This window comes from Chionomys nivalis, chromosome 16, assembly GCF_950005125.1.
Source record: "Chionomys nivalis chromosome 16, mChiNiv1.1, whole genome shotgun sequence".
NCBI classification, from domain to species: Eukaryota; Metazoa; Chordata; class Mammalia; order Rodentia; family Cricetidae; genus Chionomys; species Chionomys nivalis.
This window is the reverse complement of record NC_080101.1, coordinates 12,195,749-12,214,129: the sequence shown is the minus strand read 5'-3', so window position 1 is coordinate 12,214,129 and position 18,381 is coordinate 12,195,749. Positions and strand designations below refer to the sequence as shown.

The window sequence follows — 18,381 nt, the reverse complement described above, 5'->3', positions numbered from 1 at the left end:
TCCTAAAAGAAACAGAACCACAAGCTACTTGAAGCCTCCATAGACTGCATATTCAAGCCTGAGCTCTCTAACCAAGGTGCCCTGCACTGCAGTCCCCCTTCCTTCCACTTAGTTAACTACTGTGAGATTCTTCATGTGCTCTGTGAAGACTTCCCCAATGCTTCCAGACAGCTGTTTCTTTCTTCTTTGTCAAATACCTTCTTTTATGTCTATGTATGTGTGCATATATGTGAAACATTTCTTCATTTAATAGTTATCACAATTTATTATTTAATTCATCAAAGGTCTGTTTCTTCATTAGAGTCTGTTTCTTCATTAGAAGTTCAAAAGTAAGGTTAGAGTATTGTGATTCTTGTATCCTCAACATATACTTTTGGCGGATTCCTTTTTGGCTAGCACAAACTCATTCCCACTTGCTTTTTGTACTGCCTAGTCAAGTAAAAGCTTAATCAAATACAAATACATTTTTGAATATTGTATTTTCATAGCATGTTAATGCACGAGGACAAATACATATTGATTGAACTTTTGGTACAAGGAAATGCTCCCATAGGTTTCTATGTCATCAGTAGACGTCTAACCCATTGGTCAGACCCACTAATTACATATGTCATGTACAGCCTGTAACTGTTCTTTCAGGAATTCCCACTAGTGTTCCACATCAGAAGGCTCAAGAACAGACATTTGGTTATGTAAGATGAACATTTGCACATAAACATGGAGAGCAGAGGGGACTTAAAAAAGAAATCTATAACACTGACAACAAAATAAAGATCCAAACTAGGAAAAAGGAAAATAAGATGTATGTAGCACTAAGGCCTCAGGATTAGAAAAGTACAAAACTGAAAAACCTCCATGTAACTAAAAACATGCAAAAGCAAGTCAGAGAAAGTTCTGCTGCTCTGCTAGTGCTTTCTGATCAACAGTCTTCTGTTTGCATTAAACAGAGTCAGGCTCTGCAAACATGCAACTCCTTGTCCTCTAATCTGAAGGCTTTCTGAACTGAGGAAGTCAGGAGCTCAGAGGATTTAAACAACTACAATTGATCAAGTCTTTCCTCCATGGATCCTTGAGCAACTGGCTCCACGATGACCCAAGCCCTTAAAATAGGAATCGAGAAGTCATCCTAGACAACTTTTGCCCATGCACATTAAACTGAGCACTGACTGCAATTCCGACCACGCTATCAACAACCTTACCACTACTACTACAGACTCTCCACGTCTAAGCTACCTCCCCACCAAGAACCTCAGCAGCCTCAGCAGTGACTTTCAGGAGAAGGGGCTCGTGGGTTCTTGTCACGGGACAGTGCAGCCCACATTCACACTCACTGTACAAGCCCTCTACAGCTGAGCTCCTCCAGCTCCAAGAGTAAATGGTAAACTCTGTGTTCCTTGTATCCCCACGAGAACAACTGTGAAAAAGGCAACTTTGGGACACAACTGCCACCTACAATCAACTATCATTTTCATGAGTTGTACATATTGACCTTCTTAGACTTCAAATATAGTGTGGGTTTCATGACTTAAGAATCATCTTGAAGAGCACCAAGCGGCAGGGACAGGCCCAACTCCTCCCAAGGGCACATATTCATCCCAGCCTTGCTGTGACCTTCAGCTCTCACCCCTGCTTGCCTTCAAACAAATAACGTCCAGCACAATCGCTGGTTGTATCTGGACAGGTCCTCTTTTCTGCCATGCATTCATCCTTGAAGACTAAACTGAAGGATCATTGCTTCAGGAGACTTCTGATGGTAGAATTAGCTATCCTTTTCTGGATAATTAACAAGCCCCTGAACAGTTAGTTAGCTTCCTATTATCACAGCTAACAATGAAGTAAAGGTCTGTTCTGATACTATGAGTCCCTTCTTGAGACACTACACTATATAACCTTTGTGGAGGCAAGGAAAAATAAAGTAGCAAGATTACTCAATCGGTTTTTCAATGTGCATATCCAAATCTGAGCCTCAGAAACTCAGTTATAAATATGTCAAAATAAACCTACACAAAATAAAAGGCAATGATGAAGAATAATCAAGAAAGCATGAGGGCCAGTGAGAGGGCACCTGCCACTCGAGTCTGGCAGCCTGAGTTCGATCCCCAGCACCAAAGGGCAGGAGAGGACCAGCTCTCCCACAGCTATCCTGTGACCTGCAAAGGTCAGCACACACATGGTGTTTTACAACCATCTGTTCCAGGGTATCTGAGACCTTCTTCTGTGATCTGAAGGCACCAGCATGTATGTGGTACACATACGTACACGCAGGCAAAACAGTCATGCACACAAAATAAAATAAAACAATCACCACGTACTGCTCTACGTCCCCAAGCTGTTCCTACCACAGAGGAGGCTCTCTAAGACAGCCAGGAGGTTTCTTCCACAGCTCTTAGTATTTTTCCAGTATTTCTCTCAGAAGCATGACCATGAAAAAGCCTGATGCAAAAGCACATGACAGCTATGATTCACAGCAAAGCGGACTTACTGAAGATAAGACTGCCAGTTCACTTTGTTGGCACGGACCTCGGCAGCCTTAGCTGCGATGATGTTAGTTGGGACTGCAGCGTCCACGGCACCTCGGATGTCCATTTTGGTCATCTAATATGATAGTGTATGCTTCTACACAGATCTTCAATGTAGGGTCAAGACAAAGACAGAATAGCAGGCATTATATTTTCTAAACTACTAGTATAATGTAGCCAAATTAATTTCATTTAACTTAAATATTAAACATCCTAAGAATAAACAGCATTGACATATTTCAAATCTTGTCCACGGCCCCTTACAGCCCCTTATAAAAGAACTTCCTAGGCTTCTTTTTCAGGGAAGAGCTTTTAACTATTAGCCTTACGATACAGTGAGGCTTTTTAAGTGACCATTTAAGAGACTGATAGCAAAACTGGAATTAAATAGAATATTAAATAGGGCCACCTCTGGTGCAATCATACCCAGTACTTTGAAATGCTAATGACAACCCAAATGTCCACTACTTTAAATCTATTAAATCACGTTCCAATCTCTTGTACAGAAAATACTATTAAATACAGGAAAAGGACAATTAAGTATTTTATTGGTATCTATTACGCTTCATTTTGAAAGAGTCATGTTAATTCCTTTAAAATTACTGGTTCAAAATATACCAAGAGGCATGGTAGATTTTCAGAAACCATTGCCTTCCTTTCCAATAAAAATTGACATTTTCAAAATCAATACTGAGAATAATTTCTCAAACAAACTGGGTACAACCAAAAACAGGAGTTTAATCTAACAAGAAAAATGTACAATTTGCAGATAAAAGCTTACACCTCATTTTACCACGACACAAAAAGCATTTCCCATTCCCAAAACGTATGTTCTTGCCCACGACCAGAAGGAAGCAAAAAAGCATACCCCGATTCTATTCCGCGTTCGCACGGTGCTTAGTCAGTGCGGAACTGCATTTCTACTAGGTGGGAACTGGCTGCCTAAACAAGCGAGGTCGGCGCGGGCGGCCGGACCCAGGCAGAACCGGCTCGCTCCGGGCGTGGCTGGAACCCGGGTGCACAGAGCGGCCTTCCCGACGCCCCCGCCTGCCCGCCCCCCGCGAGCTCTCCAGTCGGTCCTGCGGGGAAGGCCTTGCGGTCCCGCAAACCTACGGGGCCCCGGGGGAAGCAGCGGCCCCGGGCGGCCTCACCTGGACAGCGGGGACGCGAAGGAGTGGGCGGGCGGGCTGCGGTCGAGCTCCGAGGCTCGGCGGCCACGGCAGAGCCGGAGCGGGGCGGAGGAGACTCGGAGGCAGACGTTAGGAGCCCAGACTCAGGAAGCCGGAACAACTGCACAGTGACAGCGGCGTCTGGCACGTGAGCGCAGGCACGTGACCGCTGCGGACGGCGGAAGCCGAGACGGCCCAAAACTGGTGGGAGCGCGCGCCTGAGGCTGCCTTGCACAAGCCACCTCCCTGGGTGTTCCAGTTGTCCGGAGCTCGCAACCCCACAAGCCATCAGTGCCAAAGAACCAAAACTCCTAACAGCAGTCTTCGGAGAAGTTTGCTTTACGAGCTTTGAGCGTTGTGGGTTTGTTGAGTTGAACATCTCAGTGAACCCGGCACTCATTCTCAGAATTTAGGTGAAAAACTGAGGCTGAGAAATGATTCATAGACCCAGGGTTCCAGACTTAACCGATAGTGTATGTTTCAGAAAAACATTATTCATTTTTTTTTTTATCTAACTTCAGTTTCTCTCGGCTTGTGTTGTTTCATCTCACAACCTGTCCTAAGTCCAGATTTTCTCCCAGGAAGTCCTCAGCTGCCCTTGTCTTCGGGTTACACTGAAGTCTATACAATAGCGTTTGAGGGGCCTAAAAGCGTATAAGGGAATAACCAGTATATTTCTACTAAGAAAAAAAATCAGGTCAAGTTTTTAAAAAACCATCAAAAACCAATTCATACATTGCTACAAAGATACATGCATTGTATAGAAGATATTATTGATTTTCTATCAATACTGCAACAAATTATCACAATTTTGGTGGCTTAAATCAAACATAAAGTCATTGTCTTATAATGTGTGGGTCAGAAGCCTAGAAGAATAAGGCTCTTCCAGATGAACATCTTTAGGCTGGAATGAGTGCATGCTACAGTCTTAGAAGAGCCTGCTCTCCTACCCAGCCCAAAGGAGCTACAAAATCTATAGCCTTTGTTGAAGATTTGCTTACCAAGATAATACTAGAATTGACCCAATAACCACTGAGTAAAATAACTCACTGGTGGCAAACCTGAAGGTTTCAAAGCAGTTTGCTTAAACTGTCTTGGAAATGCAAGTTTTGGAGGTCCTAGGAGTGGGGAAACCAGCCCTCTAGGTGGAAATCGGGACTTTGGTGTCGCTACCGCAGTAGTGAGAGAGTGCTGCTGCTTTTTGTTGATCCCCAGAAGCCACGGAGGACTAGCGGAAAGCATGTCAACAGCACGCCACCTCCGCACAGAAGATGATTCCTGGCCTCAAATGTCAGTAGTAAGCCTGTCAAGGAACTCTCTTTATCTATCATGACAAATAGGAGAGCAGCTTCTAAGCTGTACAGGAGACACGGCCTTGCTATTACAAAAGAGCATCGTTATGAAGTGAAGCCTAGCACTTCCAAAAGTATCTACCCAAATTTTCAGTGTATTGTAACCCAACAGTCAGACCTTCGGGATTCCCTCCTATGGAAACATTAGCATCAATGTGTGAAGATGAATGTATAGGAATTTCAGTACAATTTTTTGTTTTATTTCGTTTTATTGAAAACAGGGTTTTTTTTCATTAACTATGTTCTGACTAAGTTTCCCCTCCCGAGATCCTCTCATTCACTCAAATCCACACCCTTTCTTGCTCTATCTCATTAGGGAACTAAAGGAATACAGTAATAATAATAATAATAATAATAATAATAATAATAATAATAATATACTAATAATAAAATACAACAAAATAAAAATCAACCTGATAAGACAAAACAAATAAATCAACAGAGGGAAAAAAAAAAAGAAAGGAGCCAAGGGAAAAGCACAAGAAACAAAAGAAATCCAATAAGGATTTTAAAAAAAGAAAAACTGGTGACCATAATATGCAAGCAAGAGACCTGTAGGGGAAAAATAGCCAGATAAAGCATTATGAGGAAAATAGAGTCCAAAATAGCATTGAGTTCTTTCTGTGTTGGCCATCTGCTGCTGGATAAGGAGCTTGCCCTGAAGTGTAGTTTGTGTACCCAGTGGGACTCTACTGGAGAAAATTAAGTTTCCTTTGTGGGTGGTCATGAACTGGAGAGAGTTTCTGGGTTAGAGAAGGGCCTTCTATTCATTCCCTCTCACTGGAAGCCCATCTGGCTTAGACCTGTGCACACTGCCACAGTCTCTATGAGTTCAAATGTGCACCAGTCCTGTTGGGTCTAGAAGGCCTTTTTTTTTTTCCTTGGTGTCTTACATTCACACTGGGTCTTGCAGTATTTCTGCCTCCTTTTCTGCAGAGTGCACTGAGCTCTGAGGGGAGGGATTTGATGTAGGACTGAATGTTCCAAGGTCTTTCACTCTCTCTACTTTGCCCAGTTGTGTGTCTCTGTCTTGGGGTTTCTATTGCTTTGATAAAAACCCTATGACAAAGCAAGTTGGGGAGGAGAGGGTTTATTCAGCTTACACTTCCACATTGCTGTTCATTATGAAAGAAATCAGGACAGGAACTCAAACAGGGCTGGATCCTGGAGGCAGGAGCTGATGCAAAGGCCATGAAGGAGTGCTGCTTACTGACTTGTTCCCCCTGGCTTGCTCGATGGGCTTTCTTATAGAACCCAGGAACACCAGCCCAGGGATAGCACCACAATGGTCTGGGCCCTCCACCACTGAGGCACTGAGAAAATAAATACTTTACAGCTGAATCTTATGGGGGCATTTTTTCAATTCATGCGCCTTTCTCTCTGATGATTCTAGCTTGTACCAAGTTGACACAAAACCAGCCAGTATAGTCTTTGAAACTTCTCTGATGATCACTGAGCCAGACACTGATCTGTGAGTAGACCTAACCTCTTTGGCTATATGGATTGTAGCCAGCTTATTAAAAACTTAACAGTTAACATCCACATATAAGTGCACACATACCATATTTATCTTTTGGGCGTAGATTACCCACACCTTTTTTCCTGGCGCCATCCATTTTCTTGCAAACTTCATGAACACTTTTTTAATAGCTGAGTAATACTCCATTGTGTAAATGTACCACATTTCTTTAACCGTTCATCTGTTGAGGGGCACCTAGGTTGTTTACAATTTCTGTCTATTGTGAATAGAGCAGCAGCAACACGGTTGAGCAAGTTTCTCTGTAGTAGGATACAGAGTCCTTTGTTTACATGTGCAAGACTGGTATCTCTGGATCTTGATGTAGATCTATCCCAGCTTCCTGAGGAACACTCTGATTTCCATAGTCACTGCTCCGCACTCCTGCCAGCAGTGGATGAGTGTTCCCTAGCCCACATCCTTGTCACCGTGAGCTGTCATTTCCTTTCCTGGTATTGGCCATTCTGATGAGTGTAAGGTGAAATTCTAAAATAGTTTTGATTTGCAGTTCCCTGTTGATGAAAGATGTTGAACTTTTTTAAAGTATTTTTCAGTCATTTAAATTTCCTCTCTTGAGAATTCTGTTTAAATCTATATCGCATTTTTTTTAACATTTGTGATTTATTTATTTAACATCCCTAGTTTTCCACTTCCTCCTCTCCTTCCAGTCCCTTCCCCCACCTCCCTTCTGTCTCTCCATCCCATCCACTCCTCTTCTGTTTCTATTAAGAGAAAGGCGGGCCTTCCATGTGTATCCACAAAACATGGCATATCAAGTGTCATAAGACTAAGGACCTTGCCTTGTATCAAGGCTGGGCAAGGCAACCCAGTGTACTATAGTTTTAATTTGGTTATGTGTTTTCTTAATGTCTAGTTTTTGTTGGTTTCGTCTTATTTTTAGTTATTTATAAGTTTGAGATATTAGTCCTCTTTTGGATATGAGTTGGTGAAAATATTTTCCCATTCTGTAGCCTGCTACTTTGTCTTAATGATGGTGTCCTTTGCCTTACAGAAGTTTTTCAGTTTCTTGAGGTCCCCTTTATTAATTGTTGATCTTAGTGCCCCCACTGTTGGTATTCTGTTCAGGAAGTCTTCTCCTGGGTCAATGAGTTCAAGGCTATTCCTCGCTTTCTCTTGTATCAGGTTCAGTGTACCAGGCCTTATGTTGAGATCTTTGACCTATTTGGAGCTTGAGTTCTATGCAGGGTGGTAAGTATGGATCTATTTGTATTCTACATCCAGACATACTGTCTGACCAGCACCATTTGCTGAAGATGCTGGCTATTTTCAGTGATTATTTCTGGCTTCTTTATCAAAAATCAGGTATTCCTAAGTCTTTGGTTTCATGTCTGGGTCTTCAGTTCAATTCAATTCTATCTGTTTTAACGGCAATGCCATGCTATTTTTTATTAGTATAGCTCTGCAGTACAGTTTGAGGTTGGGGATGGTGATACCTCCAGCCGCTCTTTTATTACTCAGAACTTTTTTTTTAAGCTGTCCTGGGTTTTTGCATTTCCATATGAAGTTAAATATTGTCCTTTCAATTTTTGTTAGAATTTTAATGGGAATTGCACTGAATCTGAAGATTTCTTTTAGTAGGTTGGCCATTTTCATTATATTATGTTTTTTTATAATAGCAACACAAAATATAAGACAAACTGCAACTGTAACCTTTAGTTGTCCTGACAAAATACTGAACTAGGCAGAGTAATCAACAAGCAAAAGCGTGTTTCCCAAGCTAGCTTAGAGTGCATACCTACAATTCCATTGATTAAGAAACTAAGGCAGGGGAATCTCCAATTCCAGACTAGCTTGAACTACACAGTGAGCCTGAGCAAGGGGGATCTCCAATCCTAGACTACATTGAACTACACAGTGACCTTGAGCAAGGGGGATCTCCAATCCTAGACTATCCTAAACCACACACTGAGAGCTGGGCTTGGTTTGTATTTTTGCTTCATTTTGGTTGTTTTTTTTTTTTTTTTTTTTAGAGGGAGGGAGAGGAAATGTATTAATTTCTCAAAGATCTGGAAACTGTAAATTCAAAATTATATTAAATTCCCAGCTCTGACTTCTCTCTGTGCCCTACAAGGTGAGGAGAGAGCAGCCCCCTTTTGTCTTTTGTTACTCTTCTGGATCGAGTCTTCACCTTTTTAAAAACCACCCTTTAAGCTTAGTGACGCGCACAAGGGACCAATGAACTCACATTAGGGGTTGGGGATTCAACACAGGGCCCGAGGAAGAGAGGAAGTAACACAGTGGCATACACTGACAACCAACAGCAGGTCCTCAAAGCCAACTTAAATTAATGCTGAAGCTGCACACAGCAGGGCAGGGATGCTGCGGTAAATGAGCCAAGCAGGCTCATGCACTAGGTCTATAATCACAATGCTTAATATGGGTATTTATGTGTGCACACCATCCACTGGAATTGAAAAGTAGAGCCACCATTAAGCTTCATCTCTAGCCTTTCGGAGCGTTTCTTCATATGAATTAACTCGGGGGACTAATATGTAATCTACTAATTTTCACTTTTTACCTTAAATACTGTATGTAATTCCATGCATTTTCATAAGCAAGGATTACTCTCATTCTCTGTGGTCTTATTTTTTCTTTGATGTATATTATTCTGATCGTATCCATCCCCTGTCCCCCTTCTATCCCTTTCACAGCCTCAGGAAGGCTTTTCCCTACATCTCCATCCTACTGCCATGTCTTCCTACTTTTTATAACACACTGAGCTTTTATTCTTTCTTAAATTTAGTAGTGCATTTTTAATTAAAATGACTGTATCATCTCTACCCTTCCTTTCCATGCACCTCATCTTCTTCTTAAATATATGTCCTCTTTTTCTTTAGTTATCAGTTACATGTATTTATGTTAACAAATTCATATATGTGATAATTATATAAATACAACCTGTTGGATTCACACAGTATAGTTCGCATGTATATGTTTTATGGGCTGACCACTTGGTATTGAATTATCAACTAGGGAGCTCATCCCTGGCGAATCCTCCCCTTCCTGTGGTTTTTAATTACCTGTAGCTCTTTACATTGGCATGTCAACTCTTGCTGTCATTGTTCAGGTCTGGCTTAAGCAGCCATTTCGTTCAGAGTTCATAGGTCTAGCTTCCCAACCACATCTAGCAGGCACAATCTCGCAGCAAACTTTCTGGTCCTCTGGCTCTTACAATCTTTCTGCCAAGATGTTCTCTGAGCCTTAGGTTCGAGAGCCATGTTGTAATTGTATCAGCTGGAGCTGGGTTCCCCAGACCGGCTTGCTCTCCATTGTGACCAATTATGACTTTCTGTAATGGTCTCTGTGCTGCAAAAAGACGCTCCTTTGATGAGAGCAACACTTAGCTGTGGGTATGAGGAGAAGCGTTTATGGCACAGCTAAAAATTATACTGCTCTAGGAAAATGGCATAGTGGGCTCTTCACTAAGAACCATGACCTCACTGGCCACAAAACCCAGAGTTTAATTAGGGCTGTTTGCATGGACATGTATATGTGTATGGGGTTATTTAGTGAATTGTAAGCAACTTATCAGTTGCTATACTGTAATTACTCCACATCCCCAGTGGCCAATAACTGCCAAGAGTTTCCCAGCTAGAAGTGGAGGCCTCCTGTGTCTATCCCCATTCATCCTAGAATGTTGAAAGACCTCATCTCACGTAGGTCTTTTATAAGAAAGCACAGCAGCTAGGATTTCATGAATCCAACAGTCCTGTCCTATACAGAAACTAGCATTTCACAACACTCCCTCTATCCTCTGGGTCTTACATTCTTTTTGACCTCCCTCTTCCATAATATCCTCTAAGCCTTGGATGAGAAGGGACAGTTGACATACTGAGCACTCAACTGTCACTTAGTCTCAGTACTTTGACCTCTTATGAGTCTCTGCAGTAATCCCTGCCCACTTCCACCAAAGCTTCTCCGACCAAGGTTGAGAGTAGCACAAATCTATGTGTATAAACATAAATATTTGAAAAACAGTTTGACAACATGTCCATTTAACAAAAACATATGACCCCCTTGGTCATCGTCTTTTGCCCAGTCAGATATAAATCCCCTGTGAAGGGTTGAGCCTCAAATAAAAAAAAGAAAATGATTTCCTGCACAACATCCATACCATTACTTCACTAGTGTACGTGGTGTGTGTGTTTACACACCAGTGTGTGCACACGTGTGCCTGGGTGTGTGTACACATAGAGGCCAGAGGTCAGCCTTGGGTGTAATTCCTCAAGAGAAATCCACCTTGGGTGGTTTTTTTTTTTTTTTTTCACTATGACCTGGGGCTCCCTGATTCTGCTAGACTAGCTTGACCAGTGAGCCCTTGGGGTCCTCCTATTTCTGCCTCCCTCCCCAGCATTAGAATTACAGGCACATGCCGCTGCACCCAGCTTTTCACTTGGGTGCTGGAAATTGGACTCAGGTTCGCATGCCTCTATTGCAAGCTCGCTACTGACTAAACTATCTCCCCAGCCCCATGCGTTACTTTTAACTGTCAAAACTAAAGTTAGGATTCAGCAATGAAGACATCTGGACCTGAAGTTTGCCTTGTAAAAGTATGTTTTACACTTACCATTTCCATTGTAGATATAAAGTCATTCAGGTAATTTATTTCCTCCATCTGAATTTTGATAGTTTGCGTCTTTAGAGGGATTTATCCATTTCACCTAATCACCTAATTTATTAATGTGGAGTTGTTTATATGATTTACCTGTTATTAATCTGATATCTGTAAAATTAGTACTGAGATTGTTTTTTCATTCCAGATATAATCATTGATACTATGTTCCCCTCCACCTCTTTCTCTGCCTCCCTCTCTCTGTATTTCTCTGTGTCTATATTCACTGTTAATCCTGAATTCTTACCGAGTGAATATTTTAGCTCCAGAATTTTAATTTGAGTCATATTTGTATCTCCCTTGTCTCTACTTCATATGTTCTTTTCCCCCCTTGAGCTTTTTGAGCTTGTGGAATACATTGTAAAACACTATTTTCATTACCTGTCTACTGATTTCTATTATCTGTGCATTTGGACATGAATTTCAGCTGACTGCCTCATCTCTGATTATGGGTTATATATGGTGTTACTTCCTGGCAGACCTGGAACTTGTTAGATACCATATTTGGTGAATGCTGCTTCACTGGGTGTTGGGATGACTGTTATCTCTCTACATAATATAGAGCTTTGATCCAGGACATACTTCCATCACCAAGAGTATGATCTTTTGCATCTCACCGTAAGCTTTGTTAGGGGAAACCAGGATGGTATGTGTTCTTAGTTTGATTTTCCCGATAGTGAGGCAAAACTCATCTGAGTTCTGAGTATCCAATGAGATATGGTGTATAAGGCCTTTGAGAAGTGCTGCACGCTATTCCCAGACCTTCCTGAGCTCTCAGGATGACTTCCTCTATTTCAGGATGGTTCCATCCCTGACCTCACACCATAATAGTGGTCAACTGAACCCCTCAAAAATCTCAGAAGGTTTCCATTCTCTACTCTGTGTAGCTCTTTTGTGTATCTCTCAGCCTTCAGAGCTCCTGATGCCCAAGCATCATCCAGAACCCCTGCTCAGCTCTTCACCAGCTACAGCAAGTCCCTTCCCTGAACCCGAGTCCCAAACCTCCCTCCCAGCATGAACCTAAAGGACAAATGGGCCTCAGTGTATTTTTTCTGTCATTTGGGAATTTGTGCCCCTCAGTACTGATGCCCAATATCTGGGTACTGTTGGTGTTTGTTTGTTTGTTTGTTTTTATAGGTATCATTAAGTTTGCTTGCTTCTGTGAGGAGAGTAAATCAGGCCACTATCATTTCATCTTGACTAGCAGTAGAAATCTGAGTAATCTTTTTGACCACAAATCTAAGAGGAAAGATTTTGTGTAAGAGAAGCAGAAAATGATTGTGTGCTAGTAATGACCCCCCCCAAAAAAATAAATAAAACAGAGTTAACTTTATAAAGAGTCAAGAAATGAAGCCTGTTGTAGGGATACATGCTTATCTTGGTGCTCTGGAGATGGAGGCAGGAGGAACCAGAGTCCAAACTGAGTCTTGGTTACAGTAAATTCAAGGCCACCCAAGGCATGAGACTCTGTTAAAAATAGATAGATAGATAGATAGATAGATAGATAGATAGATAGATAGATAGATAGAGACAGAAAAAGTCTGCTTTATTTCCAATCAAAGAAACAACTGAAAAATTATATTTTTATCTAAATATATTTCCTATCTTTGTTCTCAGAACAACACCCTTCAGTCCTGAACTGGCATCCCACATTTTCGAGCATCATTTTCACCCCACACTTAACAAAAGAACTGAGATTCTAATACTCTGCCTACTTCTACTGTTGGAGTCCATGTCATAGTGGGTGCCTTGACAACAAAGATTAGATGCAGAGACCCAAAATGTGTGCATCCTAATAAAAACTATGAGATGGGGGACTGGAGAGATGGCTCAGAGGTTAAGAGCATTGCCTGCTCTTCCAAAGATCCTGAGTTCAATTCCCAGCAACCACATGGTGACTCACAACCATCTGTAATGATGTCTGATGCCCTCTTCTGGCCTGCAGGCATACACACAGACAGAATATCGTATGCATAATAAATAAATAAACAAAACTATGAGATGCCAAGATTACCTGAGGAGAGAGGGTGGAGATTTGAAGCAAGCACCTGAGGAGCCAAATGTGAAAACCCTTTCTTCCTCCTGCTTCCATTAATAACTTAGCACTGGGGCCTGTGGGTTGGCTGTGGGTGAGGCTGAAGTAGAACGAGATTAGAGATGTCTGTCTCTCCAAACGTTCCTCTCTACCACCCACATGGGATTTCTTTCATAAGCCAGTTGGAATCCGGGCCTTAGCCTATTACATGACTATCACATAAAAGCATTTTATATATAATATTGTATATCTGAGCAAAAACTGAATTACTGTTCACTGAGCTTATTTAAGTTTATGGTGAAAAGAAGTAGCAAGGAAAGCGGAAGGAAGTGAGAAAAAGGTAGATCTCTGAGGAAAAGAGCTCCGGTGATTTCTGAGTAGCAGGCAAGAGAAGTTCAAAAGCATCTGTCTGACGGTGAATGTTGTCAGTTTGACACAATCTAGAACCACACAGATGAACCTCGGTGCCTGAAGAGATGGCTCAGTGCTTAAGAGCACTGACTGCTCCTCCAGAAAAGCCAGGTTCAATGTCCAGCACCCACTGAGCAGCTCACAACTGTCTGTAACTCTAGTTCTAAGGGACCTATGGAAAAATACCAATGCACACAAAATAAAAATAAATGATTTTTTAAAAGGAGTGTGAGACCCTCACCCCTTATTCTCAAACGAATGAAAAGAAATTTCCTAGCAGAATTTTTTTTTTTTTTTTTTGGTTTTTCGAGACAGGGTTTCTCTGTGGCTTTGGAGCCTGTCCTGGAACTAGCTCTTGTAGACCATGCTGGTCTCGAACTCACAGAGATTCACCTGCCTCTGCCTCCCAAGTGCTGGGATTAAAGGCGTGTGCCACCACCGCCCGGCCTAGCAGAATGTTTTAAAATTAGAAACCCACACTAGCTTCATGTTCCCAGAAAGATAATGTTTTCTTTCTCCCTCCCACCCAAAAAATTCCAAAGCACAAGGACCCCAGGCCACCTGGTGATAAAGATGCCCCTGAACTCTGAAAACAAAGAACAAGCTGACTAAACAGGACGGGAGAGAAAGCAAAGACCTTGCACCCGTGCAGACCACCCCTCCCCCTGCATCCAGCCCCCCAGCCTCCCTCCCCCCCCCCCCGCCCGCCCAGAAAGGATGCTTGCAATTTTCTCATCCCTGCCTTGCTGCACACAGTGTAAGGGGACAAAGCTCCTAGCTAGCTTGAATTACGCTAATTAGCAATAAAACCTTGCTATTGCAGTCTGGTTTTCTCTGGTTTCTGGTGGCCTCTCTGGGGGTCATAGTCTGGGCACAATGGAAGAAGAACCTCTTGGGATGTATGAGAGGGAGTTTCTAAATTGGGCTGATTGAGATGGAAAGACTCACCCTAGATGTGGGTGGTACTGAACCAAATAATTCAGCCTCACAGATTCTTTGGACACAGACAGAACACAGTCAGTTCTCTGCTTGCTGTTCTCCAGGAATATATATCCTCAGGCAGCAATTCTGCTCTAGCTAATTCCTAACCTCAATTGTCAATGCTTCTCTATACTTTCATGTTGCTACTGAGACTTAAATGCTAGTTGAAGATTTGTCTATGTGTCTCATGCCATAAGACAAGATATAACTCGTGCTGCAGAAGGGAAGGAAATGGGCCAAGAAGGAGAGATGAGGCAGGAAGTGGCTTCTTTGCCACAGAACTCTCCTTGAAGCACATTCTAGAACACTGGGCTGTAGCACTGCTTCAAGTGAGCACATGTTAACAAAAGGCAAGCGAACGCCATAGCTCTTCTGTGCACCTCAGGTCAGAGGCTCCAGATGTCCCTGCTGGCCCAGGACTGGCTGAGGACCCCTTCACTGCAGAGCACAGTGGCGCTATTCCTCCACATCTGCAGACAGAGGTTGAAACCAAAGAGTGCAAATCGTGTTCTTCAGTCAGTTCTCAAAGGTTACAGATCCTGCTGGGCGGTGGTGGCGCACGCCTTTAATCCCAGCCCTTGGGAGGCAGAGGCAGGTGGATCTCTGGGAGTTCGAGGCCAGCCTGGTCTACAAGAGCTAGTTCCGGGATGGGCACCAAAGCTACAGAGAAACCCTGTCTCAAAAAAGCCAAAAAAAAAAAAATTACAGATCCCAAGGTGTTCCTGATTTAGAAAAGGAAATTTTTGTTGTCTTGTTACACATAAAACATCAAAGTCTTTTCATTGATTGCATGTTGTCTATATAAAATCCGTTAATAAAAATAAATGATGCCACCTACTCAGATTATAGTGAACAGGGAGAAGAAAGTGTATGATTGCCACCAAGCTAACTGTTTGCACACATTGCACTATCAATAAAAAACTGAAGGGCACTATGTCTGTGCTCCCAAACGACATGTGTCATGAGTAAACACAAAATGATGTATATTTGTACTTCATATTCATGGGCTCCTTAGTCATGATTTTAATCAACTACGGACTAAAATGTTCCTGAAAAATACATGCCTTGTAGTTATAGAGATGAATCAACGGTTAAGAGTGCTCACTGCTCTTCCAAAGAATGCAAATTCAATTCCCAGCACTCCTGTCAGGTGACTTATAGCCACCAATAACTCCAACTCCAGGGAGATCAGATGCCTATGGTGACAAAGGGCACATACACAGGTGCACACCCACATACAAACCAACATGAATGAAAAATAAATGAATGAAATCTATGCCCCGGCAATGCTGAAGCCTGCATGGGCAGCCCGTATATGCCGGTTCTGTTGAACTTGTCCATATTGGGTTTCAAGGTAAAGACGACTGGCCAGGTCCCTTCCTCAAGAAGGCACCAGATCTCATTACGGACGCTTGTGAACCAAAACAACATACACACCCATAATTAAAAATAATAACAGTTTTTTAAAAACACAACTTTTTCTTCTTTCTGTATTTGCGCCACTTGCAGATGTATCCAAGTTTCACTCGACGGCACGTCCCTGTAACGAGGCTCCTCCCAGTAGCGGCACAACCACTGAGCAGCAGCGGCATTGGCTTCATGGAGGTCTGAAGGGCTTTGCCTTCAGAAAGGCACGAGGGTGTGAGGCAAAACCAGAAAGGTACCGTGAGCAGATGGGTGTCCTCACAGGTCCCCTCAGATAGCATCACAACACTTGACTTGCTGCCTTTTGTTCAGCTCCTTCTCACTTGGAACACAGTGCTACAGTCCAGCGGCTTATAAAGACGAACACTTACTTACTCGCCTACAGAGGGCAGTCATGTCATACACACTCAGTAAGCAGCTCTACCTGGAATAGAAAGCTAAAAGGCTTGGATAAGCCACTGCTTATCCGCAGAAGGGATCAGCCTTTTGCTTTGCTTGGCGTAGCTTTGCAGGAAGGTCCCCAGCATACTCAGACATGGCCCGGCATTAGCCAACCGAAGAACAGAGAGGATCCAGTGGTGTAAAACCAGATGACAAGACCCGCCTGAGGCATTTGTTGGGAAAACATGCCTAGCCTTTCCCAAGAAAACCAAGAGTGCCTCGAAGGGCATCTTCCCAGGCAGGCTACCTGGACACAGTTGCTGCCCCTGTTTAGAGCAGAGCGAGATTATAATCTCAGAATTCACCAAGCCGCAGAAAATACAGGGGATTCTCAGGCTGGGACTGGTGTCAAGGTAAGATGATCTTCACAATCCCCAGTGACGCTGGCAGGGAAAGGTTAATCTGTAAAGACTATAGAGTCAGCAGTCAATTTTAGTATCATTATCCACCGTAGATTAATGAAGATTTACCAGGAATATTTTTTGAAACAATCTACAGGAAACCTAAAAACTTGGAAATTACCTGGTGTCCAGATTTCTACATCCTAAACAGCTTCCCTTTGCCCTTGCTTTTTGAGTTGAGTTTTTGTTTTGTTTAATGGTTTGTTTACTTTTGTGCTTTTGTTCTTGAGAGGGGAACCTTGGCCTCCCAAGTGCTAACAAGGTGCTCAGTCCCTGAGCTACCTCCCCACAGTTTGGCTGCTTGTTTGCTTTCAGGAGATAATTGTTTTAAAAGCAGAAAACCTATCCTTAGTTTCTTTCACTATTGCTTTTAACTCTTGAATATTTTTCTTTGATATAAATACCATATGCCAGATAATTGTGAAAGAAAAATACAGACGCCGGGCGGTGGTGGCGCACACCTTTAATCCCAGCACTCGGGAGGCAGAGACAGGCGGATCTCTGTGAGTTCGAGACCAGCCTGGTCTACAAGAGCTAGTTCCAGGACAGGAACCACAAGCTACAGAGAAACCCTGTCTCGAAAATCCAAAAAAAAAAAAAAAAAGAAAAAGAAAAATACAGACTTATTTCTAAAACCATTGCTACAGAATAATGATAGATTTCTACAGGGACATGAATATTTAAGAACTAAGAGGTGCTGTCCTGAAATTGTATAGCTTCCGAAAGTGAGTTTCCTAAGCGCAAGTTTCTGCATTGCTCCCATAGAGACAATTCTGTTCAGTGTTGTACGTTTCTTTGCAGAACATGCAATGTAAGACTGCAAATCCTCTTAACTATTTATAGACGTGTCTCTTAAAGGTTATTGGTATGGAGCAGAATGTACGTGTGTCAATGTTGAAGAAATAATTGGCAAAGCTCAGGAATAAATGTTGCAAAACCCGACCATAGAAAACCTGTCCATATACGTTAGTTAACACTGGAAAACTCAGCTGTCCCTCAACCACTGTCCCTCAGTCGTGGCTTATATACGGGTCATTATGTTGCAGACTCTGCACTTAATTCTCCAAATCTTTTCTCTGATGTTATTTTAACTAGTTGACACAAGCAGAAGACAGGGTAAAAGATAAGGAAAATAAGTTTATTGTGAGTCTTTTTTGTAGAAATAACTTTATTTTTCTGATGTATGTGAGCAGTATGGATTTCTGCCACTCCTCCCATCATCACCAACTAAGCACAGGGTTTATTCGGCTAACTGGTCATTTTTTGGTGTTTTCAGGTAGCTAAAAACTGGCCTCAAACTCAAAATCCTCCAGCATTAATATCCTGACATAAAAATGTGCACCCCACAAGTGGCTAAGCATTGTCACTAAATTGAAACCAAACTGAAACTAAAATGAAAGGCTATCATGGGTAGAAATTATTTATTTTTAATAAATATTTTATCAATTCTCTGAGAATTTCATACAATATACTTTGATCAAATTTACCACCAACTCCT

General features: G+C 42.3%; 2 protein-coding genes across 5 annotated transcripts in view; one reads left to right on the top strand and one right to left on the bottom strand.

Annotated features, from left to right (window-relative positions):
* Positions 1-3,825, bottom strand: part of Atp6v1h (ATPase H+ transporting V1 subunit H) — a 67,203-nt gene extending 63,378 nt beyond the window's left edge. For 2 of the 3 annotated variants that reach the window (XM_057790617.1, XM_057790619.1), the window contains exons 1-2: positions 3,671-3,825; positions 2,483-2,626 (exon numbers count right to left, since the gene is read on the bottom strand). In XM_057790617.1, the coding sequence (XP_057646600.1) occupies positions 2,483-2,595 (113 nt within the window). In that variant the 5' untranslated portion in view covers positions 2,596-2,626; positions 3,671-3,825. The other variant, XM_057790618.1, reaches the window with a different exon arrangement.
* Positions 3,826-16,667: 12,842 nt separating this feature from the next.
* The window catches only part of Rgs20 (regulator of G protein signaling 20), a 73,112-nt gene continuing 71,398 nt past the window's right edge, over positions 16,668-18,381 (top strand). For both annotated transcript variants that reach the window (XM_057790602.1, XM_057790600.1), the window contains exon 1: positions 16,668-16,835. In XM_057790602.1, the coding sequence (XP_057646585.1) occupies positions 16,668-16,835 (168 nt within the window). The remainder of the gene's footprint in view (positions 16,836-18,381) is intronic.